Genomic DNA, 14,514 nt, shown 5'->3' with positions numbered 1-14,514 from the left:
GTACCACATATGTATAGATAGGAATCCTTAACCAACAGATTTGGTTTTCATTATTTTCAAGTTTTATACAAATGGCATTGTTCCTTAAGGGTCTTATAAGACTTGCTTTTTCCCACTCATCCATCCAGTGTAAAGTAAAATTAATTCATTTTTACTGTTGTATGATATTCTTTTGTATGAATATACCTATTGATAGATATTTGGCTTGTTTTTAGGTTTTTGCTAGAAGCTGCTATGAACAGTTACTTCTTAACCCAATCATAGAGTTACCCTCTCTTTAAGAAAGGACCCAATCTAGAGGAAACCCTCCCTCCCTTAGATCTTCCCTCTAGTTCTGACACCCCCTTACTGAGACACTCAATGTGGTGTGTGCTCAATGACTAAATAAACTCAACTTGTTCAACTACAGGTGCCCCTGTGGTCTTTGACTGAAGGGCATGGAAAAAATACATATCTTGCCATTCTTTATTGTGCCTTTTGGTGAGCACCAGTTCTTAATTTTAGTTCAAGTTTTCAATCTTTTTCCTTTAAGGTAAGTGCTTTTGATGTCATACTTAAATGCTTTCTTACTCCAAGATCATACAAACACACACACGTATTTGTGTATGTGTATATATATAAAAATATATATGTATGTTTTAAGCTTGTATGTCTTTAGTTCATCTGAAATTCATTTTTGTGTGTGACACCATATGCATGTAGAGAGCCAATCCCATTTTTTCCCATATGGTGACCATTTCTCCTAGCACCCAATGTATTCAATAGTCATTCCTTTCTTTGCTTTTCCCCACTTATGTGCACAGTCACTTTTGCCATATATCAAATTTCCATCTACACTTGGGTTAGATTAAGATTTTTTATTTTTTAAATCTAATAGGAAACACAGATTAAGACTTTTAAGACTGAATTAGTTTCAAGGCTTGTGAAACACTTTTTAGATAAGTACCTGTCTTGAAACAATGTATAAAGATTAATGGTGTTTTAAATTGGTATCAGCTGATGTAATGATTCAGCAATAAAACTGATCAAGTTTTTTTTTTTAAAAAAAGACATAACTCACTTAGAGTGTAAAAAGTTTCAAAAGGTTGGTAGTCAGGAGAACAATTTCACCAGAGGTTTGTATGTGCTTAACAAAGTGATTGCTAACGAATTTTCCTGAAACTCTCAAACAAAGTATCCTTTTTATTTTCTATACATACATTATATCACTTGTGTTTTTATATAGTGGCAGAATCTATACTTTAACATTTTATATAATAGGAATGCATAAACTCTGTCTTTTGAAGACACAGGAGAGTTTGAAACAAAATGGTGAAAGTAGGAATTGAACACAAGGGGGAAAAATGCCAAAAGCAACATAAAAAGAATCTATAGGATTGATTGTTAGGTTTCTCCGATTAGGAGGACAAGGGAAAAGAAGTCTAACATGGCCCCAGTTTTCAAAGTTAGGGATCCTTGAGATGATGAACAGCTGACAAAATTAGGTAAGGTAGTGAGGGGTGCTCTGTTTGGGGGGTAAAAGATGATTTTTTTTTCCTCCCAAGTCTGCTGCTCCTTAGCTTTCCTCGACTTTTTCAGGAGCTTTTAAATTTGTATTAATGACTTCCAAAAGTAAAATGTTAAAAATCCCCATTCCTGGGCTTCTCTGGTGGCGCAGTGGTTGAGAGTCCGCCTGATGATGCAGGGGACACGGGTTTGTGCCCCGGTCTGGGAGGATCCCACATGCCGCGGAGCGGCTGGGCCCGTGAGCCATGGCCGCTGAGCCTGCGCGTCCGGAGCCTGTGCCCCGCAACGGGAGAGGCCACAACAGTGAGAGGCTCGTGTACAGCAAAAAAAAAAAAAAAAAAAAAATCCCCATTCCTACGTGGCAAATAGTTTGTAGATGCTTAATTTTCATGTCTTTTTTTTTTTAACATCAAATTCCAGTAATTTATAAACTGTCTCCAGAAAGCATCCCAAGGAAAGAACATTGGAATGGGAGTTATGGGGTCAGGATCTTTTTTGTGTGTGTGTGGTACGCGGGCCTCTCACTGTTGTGGCCTCTCCTGTTGCGGAGCACAGGCTCCGGACGCGCAGGCTCAGCAGCCGTGGCTCACGGGCCCAGCCGCTCCGCCGCATGTGGGATCCTCCCGGAGTGGGGCACGAACCCGTGTCCCCTGCATCGGCAGGCGGACTCTCAACCACTGCGCCACCAGGGAAGCCCTGGGGTCAGGATCTTTTTTTTTTTTTTTTTTTTTTTTCTTTTTGCGGTATGCGGGCCTCTCACTGTTGTGGCCTCTCCCGTTGCGGAGCACAGGCTCCGGACGCGCAGGCCCAGCGGCCATGGCTCACGGGCCCAGCCGCTCCGCGGCATATGGGATCCTCCCAGACCGGGGCACGAACCCGTATCCCCTGCATCGGCAGGCGGACTCTCAACCACTGCGCCACCAGGGAGGCCCTGGGGTCAGGATCTTAATCACAGTTCAGCCGCTAATCCATGTGGCAATGGGGTTGAGTATATGGATCTCAGATTCCTTAAATACTGCATGTGGGAAGACTACATGATCTTTAAGTTTCCTCTCAGCGCTAAAGTTACAAATCTCCTTAAACAACTGTAAAATATACCGTGTCAATTCAACTTATCCTACAGTTGAGTTGCAGCCAAGCATTCGCCAGGTGAGTCATACGGTCGTTTCTCCCCAGTTCTCAAACCAAGAAGAAAACCCTACCTACATGCTTGTGACGGGCTTACGGTTGACAGGATTTTAAGGACTATAATAGAACAGGCAAGCTCCTAGGCCAGAAGGTCAGTATGAGCAGGAAATTTCCAAAACAGGAACACCAAATGGTGCTAACTTCTACAGCCCCCGTCAGAACAAACACAAAAGGCCAGGGCTGCAATGGCGCGTGGACGTCGCACCTGCTTCTCGCGGGTCACGCTTTCCCACATCCTTTTCTGCATTTTCAAGCGTGAAGCTCCTTTCTTGCTTAAGCGGAAGTGGGTCTGCTACTTCGCAGATTCGCTTGGACTGCGGGTGAGAGATAAGACCTTAGGCAACGGTAACGCTCCCGCCAGGAGTACCCAGGCAGTGGTGAGGGGAGCCCGCAGGTCGACCGCAGTGGCGCGCCCGGGTCATGCTGGGAATGGGGGAGGGGAGGGGGGGAATGCCGCGGCCCGGCCTGACCCGGAAGGGCTGGCCTGTGGTAACCCCGGCTTCCCTAGCAACCGAGCGGGCGTGAGTCTTCCCCAGCCTCTCCGGACGCCTCCCGGGATGCCCCTGCAGGTTAGCGACTACAGCTGGCAGCAGACGAGGACTGCGGTCTTCATCTCTGTGCCCCTGAGAGGCGTCAGCGTCAGGGACGCGGACGTGTTCTGCACGGAAAACTATCTGAAGGTAGGAAAGCGAGTCGTGCCTGCCGGCGGGGTGGGGGAGGGCCGGGGGTGTGGTCCGAAGCGGCTGCAAGGGCGCGGCTGTGGACATGCAACAGGCGCGTCCTTGCAGATAAGCATCTTAAAATTTTAGTCCTATTAAAAATAAAACAAAGCAAAACAAACAAAACAAAATACGAATCCCATACAGGTGACACCTCGTCTGTAGACACGTCACCAGGTCAGAGATGATTTTATCCAGGATTTCCTCATATGCCGTGCTTTTATCTTGACCTGGAATATATTTATAGCAGGAATTTAAGAAAATGATTTTGGCCTCTATCACTTATTTCTTAACGGGTGTGTCTTTCATTTGTGTAACTAAATGGACTTCCGTTTTCCCCCTTCTGAATAGGTGAACTGTCCTCCATTTTTATTTGAGGTGTTTCTCTATGCTCCCATAGACGATGAGAGCAGCAAAGCCAAGATTGGGAATGACACTATTGTTTTCACTTTACACAAAAAAGAAGCGGCCATGTGGGAGACCCTTTCTCTGTCAGGTGGTAAGTTCTTTAGTAAAAGACGTTCAGCTGGTTGTGCTTTTTATACTTTATACCATTTAAAAATTTCTCTTTTGAAATTTATGTTGCTATTCTAGGAAAACGAAATAGACACATAGCATGATTTAAAAGAGTTAGTGCTTCAGATGCCTCTTAAAATAAATCACCTAATTCCTGAGTAATCGAATTATTCAAAAATTAGAGTCCATTAATACTAGTTTTTAAAGGATGTGGGCTCCTATCTTCAGGGGGTAAGGCCTCCCAATATGGCCTTTATTTAGCACTCATTTTGTATTAGGCATTAGTTCATCTGTTAATCCTCACAACAATCTATCACTTAGGTACCGCCCCCCCCCCCTTTTTTAAGGCGAGGCTACTGAGGCACAGAAGGGTTGAGTAATTGCCAAAGGTCACACAACTAGTAAGTGGCAGACTAGAAATGGAGTCTTAGCAGTTTGACTCTAGAGCAGTGTTTCACCTACGGAACTTTTACAGAATACAGATGTCTGAATCTCACCCTAGACCAATCAAATCAGTTTCTGGGAGTGAGACTGAGACCTAGGTACTGGTAGTTTTTAAAACGCTTTTTGGGAATTATAATGTACAGTCCAAGTTGAGATCCCCCATTCTCTGTACTCTTAATCAGTACTGTATTCTTCTGCCAAGATCAGCTTTGTGGGTCAGTAATTGCCCTATACTGCTTTAGCTCTGTTATCTTCCTCCCTGATCTAGTTGTCATGTTTTCTTGTGTTTTCTATCTACTGCCTGAAATTTCTCTTAGGTCTTTGGCGTTAAGCCTTGAGTTGGGACTATTGAGAATGGGGAAATTGCAGCCATTCTTTTTTTTTTTTTTTTTTTTTTTTTGAGGTACGTGGGCCTCTCACTGTTGTGGCCTCTCCCGTTGCGGAGCACAGGCTCCGGACGCGCAGGCCCAGCGGCCATGGCTCACGGGCCCAGCCACTCTGCGGCATGTGGGATCTTCCCAGACCGGGGCACGAACCCGTGTCCCCTGCATCGGCAGGCGGACTCTCAACCACTGCGCCACCAGGGAAGCCCCCTGCAGCCATTCTTTATGTTAATGTTTTCTTGGTATCTTGCTGTGGAATTTAATTTTTTAATCCCTAGGACCAGGTGGAATTTTTCTCTAAAATGTGGTATTCAGCTCAGAAAATACTGGTTAAGGTAGGTTACCATAGCCAGCTTACTTTAGTTCTTTATTGAGTCCCAGAATAACTGAGGAGTTTTTAAAAACCAGATATCTGCTCTCCTACCCCTGCGTGCCTTTTTGATTCAAGTCTGAGATGGGGCCTGGGAATATGTCATGAAACACACCCAAGGTGTTCTGACTTCGTACCTAAGATTATATGTAAATACTTAGATTTATTTCAGCTGTTGTTGATAATCTTAATTTTGAAGTTAGATGGGACCAGAACCATCATCTATTATAATGGCTTCTTTTAAAATAAACAGATTGGGGTTTGAGAACTCCCTAGGTGATTATGATTCCTGGCCAGGTTTGAGAACCACTGACTTAAATGTTTGTGTGTGGGGGGGCGGGGGTTGGGGGTGGGTGGGGGTGTATGTCTTGATTTCCCTAGGTAACGTTTTGTCCACCAACTTTTTAGGCTATAAAGAAAAGTCATATCCGTAAACCTGTTACTTTCCCCTGTTTCTGACATGAAACACTTTCTTCTATGTCAAATTCCCTTCTTAAACTGGTTGGCCACCTTATTCAGGAGTGGGAAGGGAATTTTCTAATCATAACCTTCCTCTCTGATTTAGATATCTGTTTTCATTGCACAGTTGCTTGAGTCTTCTCTTTCATGGTTATATGGTCAACTATTCCAAATTTTGACCATCTAAACTAAGGGTTGGGAAACTTTTTCTGTAAAGGACCAGATAATAGTTTGGACTTTGTGGCTATGTAGTCTGTGTCACAATTACTCAGCTCTGTTATTGCAGAACAAAAGCAGCCATAGACAATATGTATTTATTGATGCTGAAATTTCAATTTATTCTAATTTGTATATGTCATAAAGTATTACTATTCTTTTGATTTTTTTCAACTATTTAAAACTGTAAAAATTATTCTTAGCTTATGTGCTGAAAGAAACCAGGGAGCAGGTTGGATGTGACTGTAATTTGCCAGTTAGACTAATCAAAACAGTCTTAAAACTAACTTATATAACAAGTAATGAACATCGATTTTACTTCAGAAACCAGGTTTGAGATTCTTTTAGAAGTCAAACTCAGTTTCAGATGCAATTCAGTGAAATTGTTTAACAATCTTTTTCACATGCAGTATTGTGGAGCTCCAGTCTATACTCCAAGCCTGCCTCCCTCATTATTCAAAACATACTTGCTCCATTTTTTTCAGAAGTTCCTTCTTGATCCATTTTTCATTTCTTTTAGATGTGGAGCATTTCACTTGGAAACTTGATTTTCTTTTAATTACTTCTGCCCCTGAAACTGGTCCAACTGTCTGGCACTCTGTTACTAAACAGGAGGTGGTTTGGGGAGAGACTTCTGAAGTAATTTGAGTCCTAATTCCCAGCCAAGATCTTGGATGGGTAAAAATTCCATACTCTTATTTTTAACTGAAATTAATATTCCCTTCAACTATGAATGTAGACAACAAACAACAGTAGTGTCAATAAAAATCACAAATATGTTCATATTCAGGTACATGAAATATGTTCAGGTACCTCTATCTTTTATATGCACTACTTTTTTTTTTTTTTTTTTTTTTTTGCGGTACGCGGGCCTCTCACTGTTGTGGCCTCTCCCGTTGCGGGGCACAGGCTCCGGACACGCAGGCTCAGTGGCCATGGCTCACGGGCCCAGCCGCTCCGCGGCATGTGGGATCTTCCCGGATGGGGACACGAACCCGTGTCCCCTGCATCGGCAGGCGGACTCTCAACCACTGCGCCACCAGAGAAGCCCTATATGCACTACTTTGAAATTATAGTATTTATTAGACATTTTGCTATGTATTTAATGCATTAATAAAGAAGCACATAATTGTATATCACAAATTTATTTTTTAATATTTTGTGTTTTAATATAACTAGTTTTCTTTGTGTATTTTTTCATATATTTTAAAACACTATGAAGGTGTGTATAAAGCTTTACTAGTCATCCCTCCACTCCTGCCCATCTTTTTTTTTTTAGTCAGAAACAGTGAATATATATATGTATATTTTTAACATCATTATTGGAGTATAATTGCTTTACAATGGTGTGTTAGTTTCTGCTGTATAACAAAGTGAATCAGTTATACACATACATATGTTCCCATATTGCTTCCCTCTTGCGTCCCCCTCCCTCACACCCTCCCTATCCCACCCCTCTAGGTGGTCACAAAGCACCGAGCTGATCTCCCTGTGCTATGTGGCTGCTTCCCACTAGCTATCTATTTTACGTTTGGTAGTGTATATATGTCCATGGCACTCTCTCACTTTGTCACAGCTTACCCTTCCCCCTCCCCATATCCTCAAGTCCATTCTCTAGTAGGTCTGTGTCTTTATTCCCATCTTGCCCCTAGGTTTTTCATGACCTTTTTTTTTTTCTTGGATTCCATATATATGTGTTAGCATATGGTATTTCTTTTTCTCTTTCTGACTTGATTCACTCTGTATGACAGACTCTAGGTCCATCCACCTCACTACAAATAACTCAATTTCGTTTCTTTTTATGGCTAATATTCCACTGTATATATGTGCCACATCTTCTTTATCCATTCATCTGTTGATGGACACTTAGGTTGCTTCCATGTCCTGGCTATTGTAAATAGAGCTGCAATGAACATTTTGGTACATGACTCCTTTTGAATTCTGGTTTTCTCAGGGTATATGCCCAGTAGTGGGATTGCTGGGTCATATGGTAGTTCTATTTGTAGTTTTTTAAGGAACCTCCATACTGTTCTCCATAGTGGCTGTATCAATTTACATTCCCACCAACAGTGCAAGAGGGTTCCCTTTTCTCCACAACCTCTCCAGCATTTATTGTTTATAGAGTTTTTGATGATGGCCATTCTGACTGGTGTGAGATGATATATCATTGTAGTTTGGTTTGCATTTCTCTAATGATTAATGATGTTGAGCATTCTTTCATGTGTTTGTTGGCAATCTGTATGTCTTCTTTGGAGAAATGTCTATTTAGGTCTTCTGTCCATTTTTGGATTGGGTTGTTTGCTTTTCTGATATTGAGCAGCATGAGCTGCTTGTAAATTTTGGAGATTAATCCTTTGTCAGTTGCTTCATTTGCAAATATTTTCTCCCATTCTGAGGGTTGTCTTTTGGTCTTGTTTATGGTTTCCTTTGCTGTGCAGAAGCTTTGAAGTTTCATTAGGTCCCATTTGTTTATTTTTGTTTTTATTTCCATTTCTCTAGGAGGTGGATCAAAAAGGATCCTGCTGTGATTTATGTCATAGAGTGTTCTGCCTATGTTTTGCTCTAAGAGTTTGATACTGTCTGGCCTTACATTTAGGTCTTTAATCCATTTTGAGTTTATTTTTGTGTATGGTGTTTGGGAGTGTTCTAATTTCATACTTTTACATGTAACTGTCTAGCTTTCCCGGCACCATTTATTGAAGAGGCTGTCTTTTCTCCACTATATATTCTTGCCTCCTTTATCAAAGATAAGGTGACCATATGTGCGTGGGTTTATCTCTGGGCTTTCTATCCTGTTCCATTGATCTATATTTCTGTTTTTGTGCTAGTACCATACTGCCTTGATTACTGTAGCTTTGTAGTATAGTCTGAAGTCAGCGATCCTGATTCCTCCAGCTCCTTTTTTCATTCTCAAGATTGCTTTGGCTATTCGGGGTCTTTTGTGTTTCCATACAAATTGTGAAATTTTTTGTTCTAGTTCTGTGAAAAATACCAGTGGTAGTTTGATAAGGATTGCATTAAATCTGTAGATTGCTTTGGGTAGTAGAGTCATTTTCCCAATGTTAATTCTTCCAATCCAAGAACATGGTATATATCTCCATCTGTTTCTATCATCTTTAATTTCTTTCATCAGTGTCTTATACTTTTCTGCATACAGGTCTTTTGTCTCCTTAGGTAGGTTTATTCCTAGATATTTTATTCTTTTTGTTGCAGTGGTAAATGGGAGTGTTTTCTTAATTTCACTTTCAGATTTTTCATCATTAGTGTATAAGAATGCTGTAGATTTCTGTGCATTAATTTTGTATCCTGCTACTTTACCAAATTCATTGATTAGCTCTAGTAGTTTTCTGGTAGCATCTTTAGGATTCTCTATGTATAGTATCATGTCATCTGCAAACAGTGACAGCTTTACTTCTTCTTTTCCAGTTTGGATTCCTTTTATTTCTTTTTCTTCTCTGATTGCTGTGGCTAAAACTTCCAAAACTAGGTTGAATAATAGTGGTGAGAGTGGGCAACCTTGTCTTGTTCCTGATCTTAGTGGAAATGGTTTCAGTTTTTCACCATTGAGGACAATGTTGGCTGTGGGTTTGTCATATATGGCCTTTATTATGTTGAGGAAAGTTCCCTCTATGCCTACTTTCTGCAGGGTTTTTATCATAAATGGGTGTTGAATTTTGTCGAAAGCTTTCTCTGCATCTATTGAGATGATCATATGGTTTTTCTCCTTCAATTTGTTAATATGGTGTATCACATTGATTGATTTGCGTATATTGAAGAATCCTTGCATTCCTGGGATAAACCCCACTTGATCATGGTGTATGATCCTTTTCATGTGCTGTTGGATTCTGTTTGCTAGTATTTTGTTGAGGATTTTTGCATCTATGTTCATTAGTGATATTGGCCTGTAGTTTTCTTTCTTTGTGACATCTTTGTCTGGTTTTGGTATTACACTCCTGCCCTTCTTATCACTCCCCTACTTTACACTCTCCTCCCAAGTTTCCTCTACCCTCCTGTTTTTTTCTTCTTCAAAGTCTAGATCTTTTCCTTATCCTTCTTCCCCTAAGATAATTTACCCCCTAATGGATCACAGCCTGCAGTTTCTAAAATACTGAGTGACTGAATAAAAAATAATTTTGAATGGTAAAGTCTGTATGTAACATGTCATGTTACTTTGTAATTTTTACTAAGGCTGGCTCTGTACTCTTCATATGTATCACTATAAATCATCATCTATATTTTTGAAGGTGATTGATTATATCAGATGGTCTCATCCCATCTTCTCTTCTAGGAGACACCCCAGAGATGACTTATTGTGATCAGGTTTATGAGCAAATAGCTCTAGTTTCTCAACAGAGAGAGAGGAGAATAAATGTGTTCTCTTTCCTCCCATCTTGTCCCCTCCAGCTCCCTTTCCCTCTCCCCCTCCCACTCATTCCACACTCCTCTATCTCCCTCTTGTGACCCTCTCCTCCTCTCCCTCCCCTCTCTCCCCTCTCTCCATCCTCATTCCCTCTCTTATTTCCCCTCTCCATTGTTCCTCTTCTCTCTTATTCATATCCTCCCTCTCTGTCTCTCTCTCCCGCTCTGTCTATCTCTCTCAGTGCACAAAGGCATGCATTCTTTTTTTTAAATTTTATTTGTTTATTTATTTTTGGCTGCATTGGGTCTTCGTCACTGTGCATGCACTTTCTTCTCTAGTTGTGGGGAGCGGGGGCTGCTCTTTTTTGTTGTGCGCAGGCTTCTCATTGCGGTGGCTTCTCTTGTTGTGGAGCACGGGCTCTAGGCACGGGCTTCAGTAGTTGTGGCACATGGGATCAGTAGTTGTGGCTCTTACGCTGTAGAGCACAGGCTCAGTAGTTGTGGTGCATGGGCTTAGTTGCTCCCTGGCATGTGGGATCTTCCCAGACCAGGGCTCGCACCCGTGTCCCCTGCATTGGCAGGTGGATTCTTAACCACTGCGCCACCAGGGAAGTCCCAAGGCATGCATTCTTTACTAATTCATTACTATTACAGTTACTTGCTTACCTTTTTCTTTTTTTTTTTTTTGCAGTATGTGGGCCTCTCACTGTTGTGGCCTCTGCCGTTGCGGAGCACAGGCTCCGGACGCGCAGGCTCAGCGGCCATGGCTCACGGGCCCAGCCGCTCCGTGGCATGTGGGATTTTCCCGGACTGGGGCAGGAACCCGTGTCCCCTGCATCGGCAGGCAGACTCTCAACCACTGCGCCACCAGGGAAGCCCAGTTGCTTACCTTTTAATATTAGCTTCTTGACCAGTTTAATATTGGGAAATGTTTTCACTTCTCCATGTGAGGTTGGGTCCAAAAACATCTTATCGCAGATCAGTATGTAAGCAGTTTCTCCTAAGTAAAACAAATTCATCATGATCCTAATTTATTGATACTCCTTATGTTTTAGTTGACAAAGAGATGATGCAAAGAATAAGGGAGAAATCTATCCTACAAGCACAAGAAAGTGCAAAAGAAGCTATGGAAGCAAAAGCTTCGGCAAGGCGGGAAGATCAAAAATACACACTAAATGTCATGATGAAGGTAAGTTGAAGATTGATAGGAAAGTCCTTTAATTAAAGATATAGTAATTGCAATGATAATTTGTTGCAACCACTGTACTTCCTCACCATTTTGTTCATACTTTGGTTACAGGCCTTGCTGTGTTATGTGGGCTATCTACTATTGATGTGTATCTCTGAAAATCTGAATGAAAGTTGAGAGTATAAGGTTGAACAATAGATTTACTTGTTTGAGGGAAAATGTTCTATTTCCAGGGGAATAAAACAGTTATAAGGTTTTATGCTGTAAGTGTTTTACTTCTTTTTTAATCTTGGAATTATTGGACATGATTATTTAAAACAAGAAAAGCATAGATTTAACACTAAATATTGACCAATTAATATCTTTTAACTGTTGAGGCTTTCAAGTTAAATCTTTAATCAGCAATATATTTTTTGAGATATAATTCACATACCATACAGTTCACCCATTACAGGCTTACAATTCAATGGTTTTTAGTATATTTAGAGTTGTAAAACCATCACCACAATCAATTTTAGAACATATTCATCACCCCAAAAAGAAACCCTGCACCCATTAGCAGTCACTCCCCATTCCTCCGAACCCCTAACCCTAGACAACCACCAATCTACTTTCTATCTCTATAGGTTTACCTATTCTGACTAATTTTTACAAATAATTTCCCATCTCAAATTCTCATTTTTAACATTTTGAAATGATTAAGGAATCTATAATAAGCATTATCTCATCAAGAGTCCTATGGACTCATGACTGTTCTTTTGCATTTGGATCACTAGTATTGTTTTTATAATCAACAGTTCATAATTCCAAAGATTTCTCTGCTTCTTTTATCATTTTTACTTGACTTTTAAATGTCACCAATGGTTAATATACTTTGTTTTTTACTTAATAATTGAACATGTGGTCATCCGTCCAAAGATTCCTGCTTTCTATATACTTGATGAGTTCTACCTTTTCTTGATCATGTTATCAGTACTATCAAACTTTGGATCTTACCATTTTCCAGAATTTAAAAAAATAAAAGCAAAGTACTATAAAATTTGTGGCAACAAATAAGTATTTACTGAACTAATAAAATAGTTAAACAGTGGCACACACACTGCTGCATTGGTAAACATAACAAAGCTGAACAATTGATTGTCAGGCAGTACCACAATGCTATACCTTGAAGTTATTCATCTACTGACATATGAAAGCCTGACTTTGGTAGTATTGGAAGGGTGCTTTAGGGGCATCAGTGTATAAAGAGTGAAGCTATAGATCACATTGAAGTGATAGAACCTATGAAAGTCTATACCCTATACTACAAACTATTCATTTTGTTTGTCTCTTTCCCTGAGCAGCATTGAGAATTGAGACTACATTTTCTTTCATCCTTATCATAGCAGTTGCCAAGTAAATAGTAGGTGCTCAAACAGTTGAATGAATTTATGTGAATATATTGTTCGAGTATCCTGTAACCATAGTACAGTTCTATTCTGGTAGATAGATGTAGCTGTTTTTACTCTGTTCAATATTAGACACCATTCAGAAAAGAGCAAAAAAGAACTTTGATGTTCCCTTAAGAGCAAATGAAGAGATATGATGACAAAAGGCAACTCCTTATTAGCTTAAACCATAAATTAGCTTAAAACTTGAATTACATATACCACAAAATAATAGTTTTTCTTTAGTAGTAACCTTTTCTTTTAAAAATTAATTAATTAGGGATGCAGCAAAAGCAGTTCTAAGGGGGAAGTTTATAACAATACAATCCCACCTTAAGAAACAGGAAACATCTTGAGTAAACAACCTGACCCTGCACCTAAAGCAATTAGAGAAAGAAGAACAAAAAAACCCCAAAGTTAGCAGAAGGAAAGAAATCATAAAGATCAGATCAGAAATAAATGAAAAAGAAATGAAGGAAACGATAGCAAAGATCAATAAAACTAAAAGCTGGTTCTTTGAGAAGATAAACAAAATTGACAAACCATTAGCCAGACTCATCAAGAAAAAAAGGGAGAAGACTCAAATCAATAGAATTAGAAATGAAAAAGGAGAAGTAACAACTGACACTGCAGAAATACAAAAGATCATGAGAGATTACTACAAGAAACTCTGTGCCAATAAAATGGACAACCTGGAAGAAATGGACAAATTCTTAGAAATGCACAACCTGCCAAGACTGAATCAAGAAGAAATAGAAAATATGAATAGACCAATCACAAGCACTGAAATTGAAAGTGTGATTAAAAATCTTCCAACAAACAAAAGCCCAGGACCAGATGGCTTCACAGGAGAATTCTATCAAACATTTAGAGAAGAGCTAACACCCATCCTTCTCAAACTCTTCCAAACCATTTCAGAGGAAGGAACACTCCCAAACTCATTCTACGAGGCCACCATCACCTTGATACCAAAACCAGGCAAGGATGTCACAAAGAAAGAAAACTACAGGCCAATATCACTGATGAACATAGATGCAAAAATCCTCAACAAAATACTAGCAAACAGAATCCAACAGCACATGAAAAGGATCATACACCATGATCAAGTGGGGTTTATTCCAGGAATGCAAGGATTCTTCAATATACACAAATCAATCAATGTGATACACCATATTAACAAATTGAAGGAGAAAAACCATATGATCATCTCAATAGATGCAGAGAAACTTTCGACAAAATTCAACACCCATTTATGATAAAAACCCTGCAGAAAGTAGGCATAGAGGGAACTTTCCTCAACATAATAAAGGCCATATATGACAAACCCACAGCCAACATTGTCCTCAATGGTCAAGATCAGGAACAAGACAAGGTTGCCCACTCTCACCACTATTATTCAACCTAGTTTTGGAAGTTTTAGCCACAGCAATCAGAGAAGAAAAGGAAATAAAAGGAATCCAAACTGGAAAAGAAGAAGTAAAGCTGTCACTGTTTGCAGATGACATGATACTATACATAGAGAATCCTAAAGATGCTACCAGAAAACTACTAGAGCTAATCAATGAATTTGGTAAAGTAGCAGGATACAAAATTAATGCACAGAAATCTCTGGCATTCCTGTACACTAATGATGAAAAATCTGAAAATGAAATCAAGAAAACACTCCCATTTACCATTGCAACAAAAAGAATAAAGTATCTAGGAATAAACCTACCTAAGGAGACAAAAGACCTGTATG

General features: G+C 40.0%; 1 protein-coding gene across 1 annotated transcript in view; it reads left to right on the top strand.

The window, feature by feature from the left end:
• Nucleotides 1-14,514, top strand: part of DNAAF4 (dynein axonemal assembly factor 4) — a 104,001-nt gene that overhangs the window by 12,428 nt on the left and 77,059 nt on the right. The window contains exons 3-6 of the mRNA XM_082617094.1: nucleotides 2,998-3,071; nucleotides 3,203-3,374; nucleotides 3,765-3,912; nucleotides 11,216-11,349. Of these exons, the coding sequence (XP_082473220.1) occupies nucleotides 3,252-3,374; nucleotides 3,765-3,912; nucleotides 11,216-11,349 (405 nt within the window). The 5' untranslated portion in view covers nucleotides 2,998-3,071; nucleotides 3,203-3,251. The remainder of the gene's footprint in view (nucleotides 1-2,997; nucleotides 3,072-3,202; nucleotides 3,375-3,764; nucleotides 3,913-11,215; nucleotides 11,350-14,514) is intronic.

The sequence above is a fragment of the Mesoplodon mirus genome (assembly GCF_964341445.2).
Source record: "Mesoplodon mirus genome assembly, chromosome: 4".
In the NCBI taxonomy this organism is placed as follows: Eukaryota; Metazoa; Chordata; class Mammalia; order Artiodactyla; family Ziphiidae; genus Mesoplodon; species Mesoplodon mirus.
Note: the sequence above shows the minus strand (reverse complement) of the source record. Positions and strands in the feature narration are given on the sequence as shown.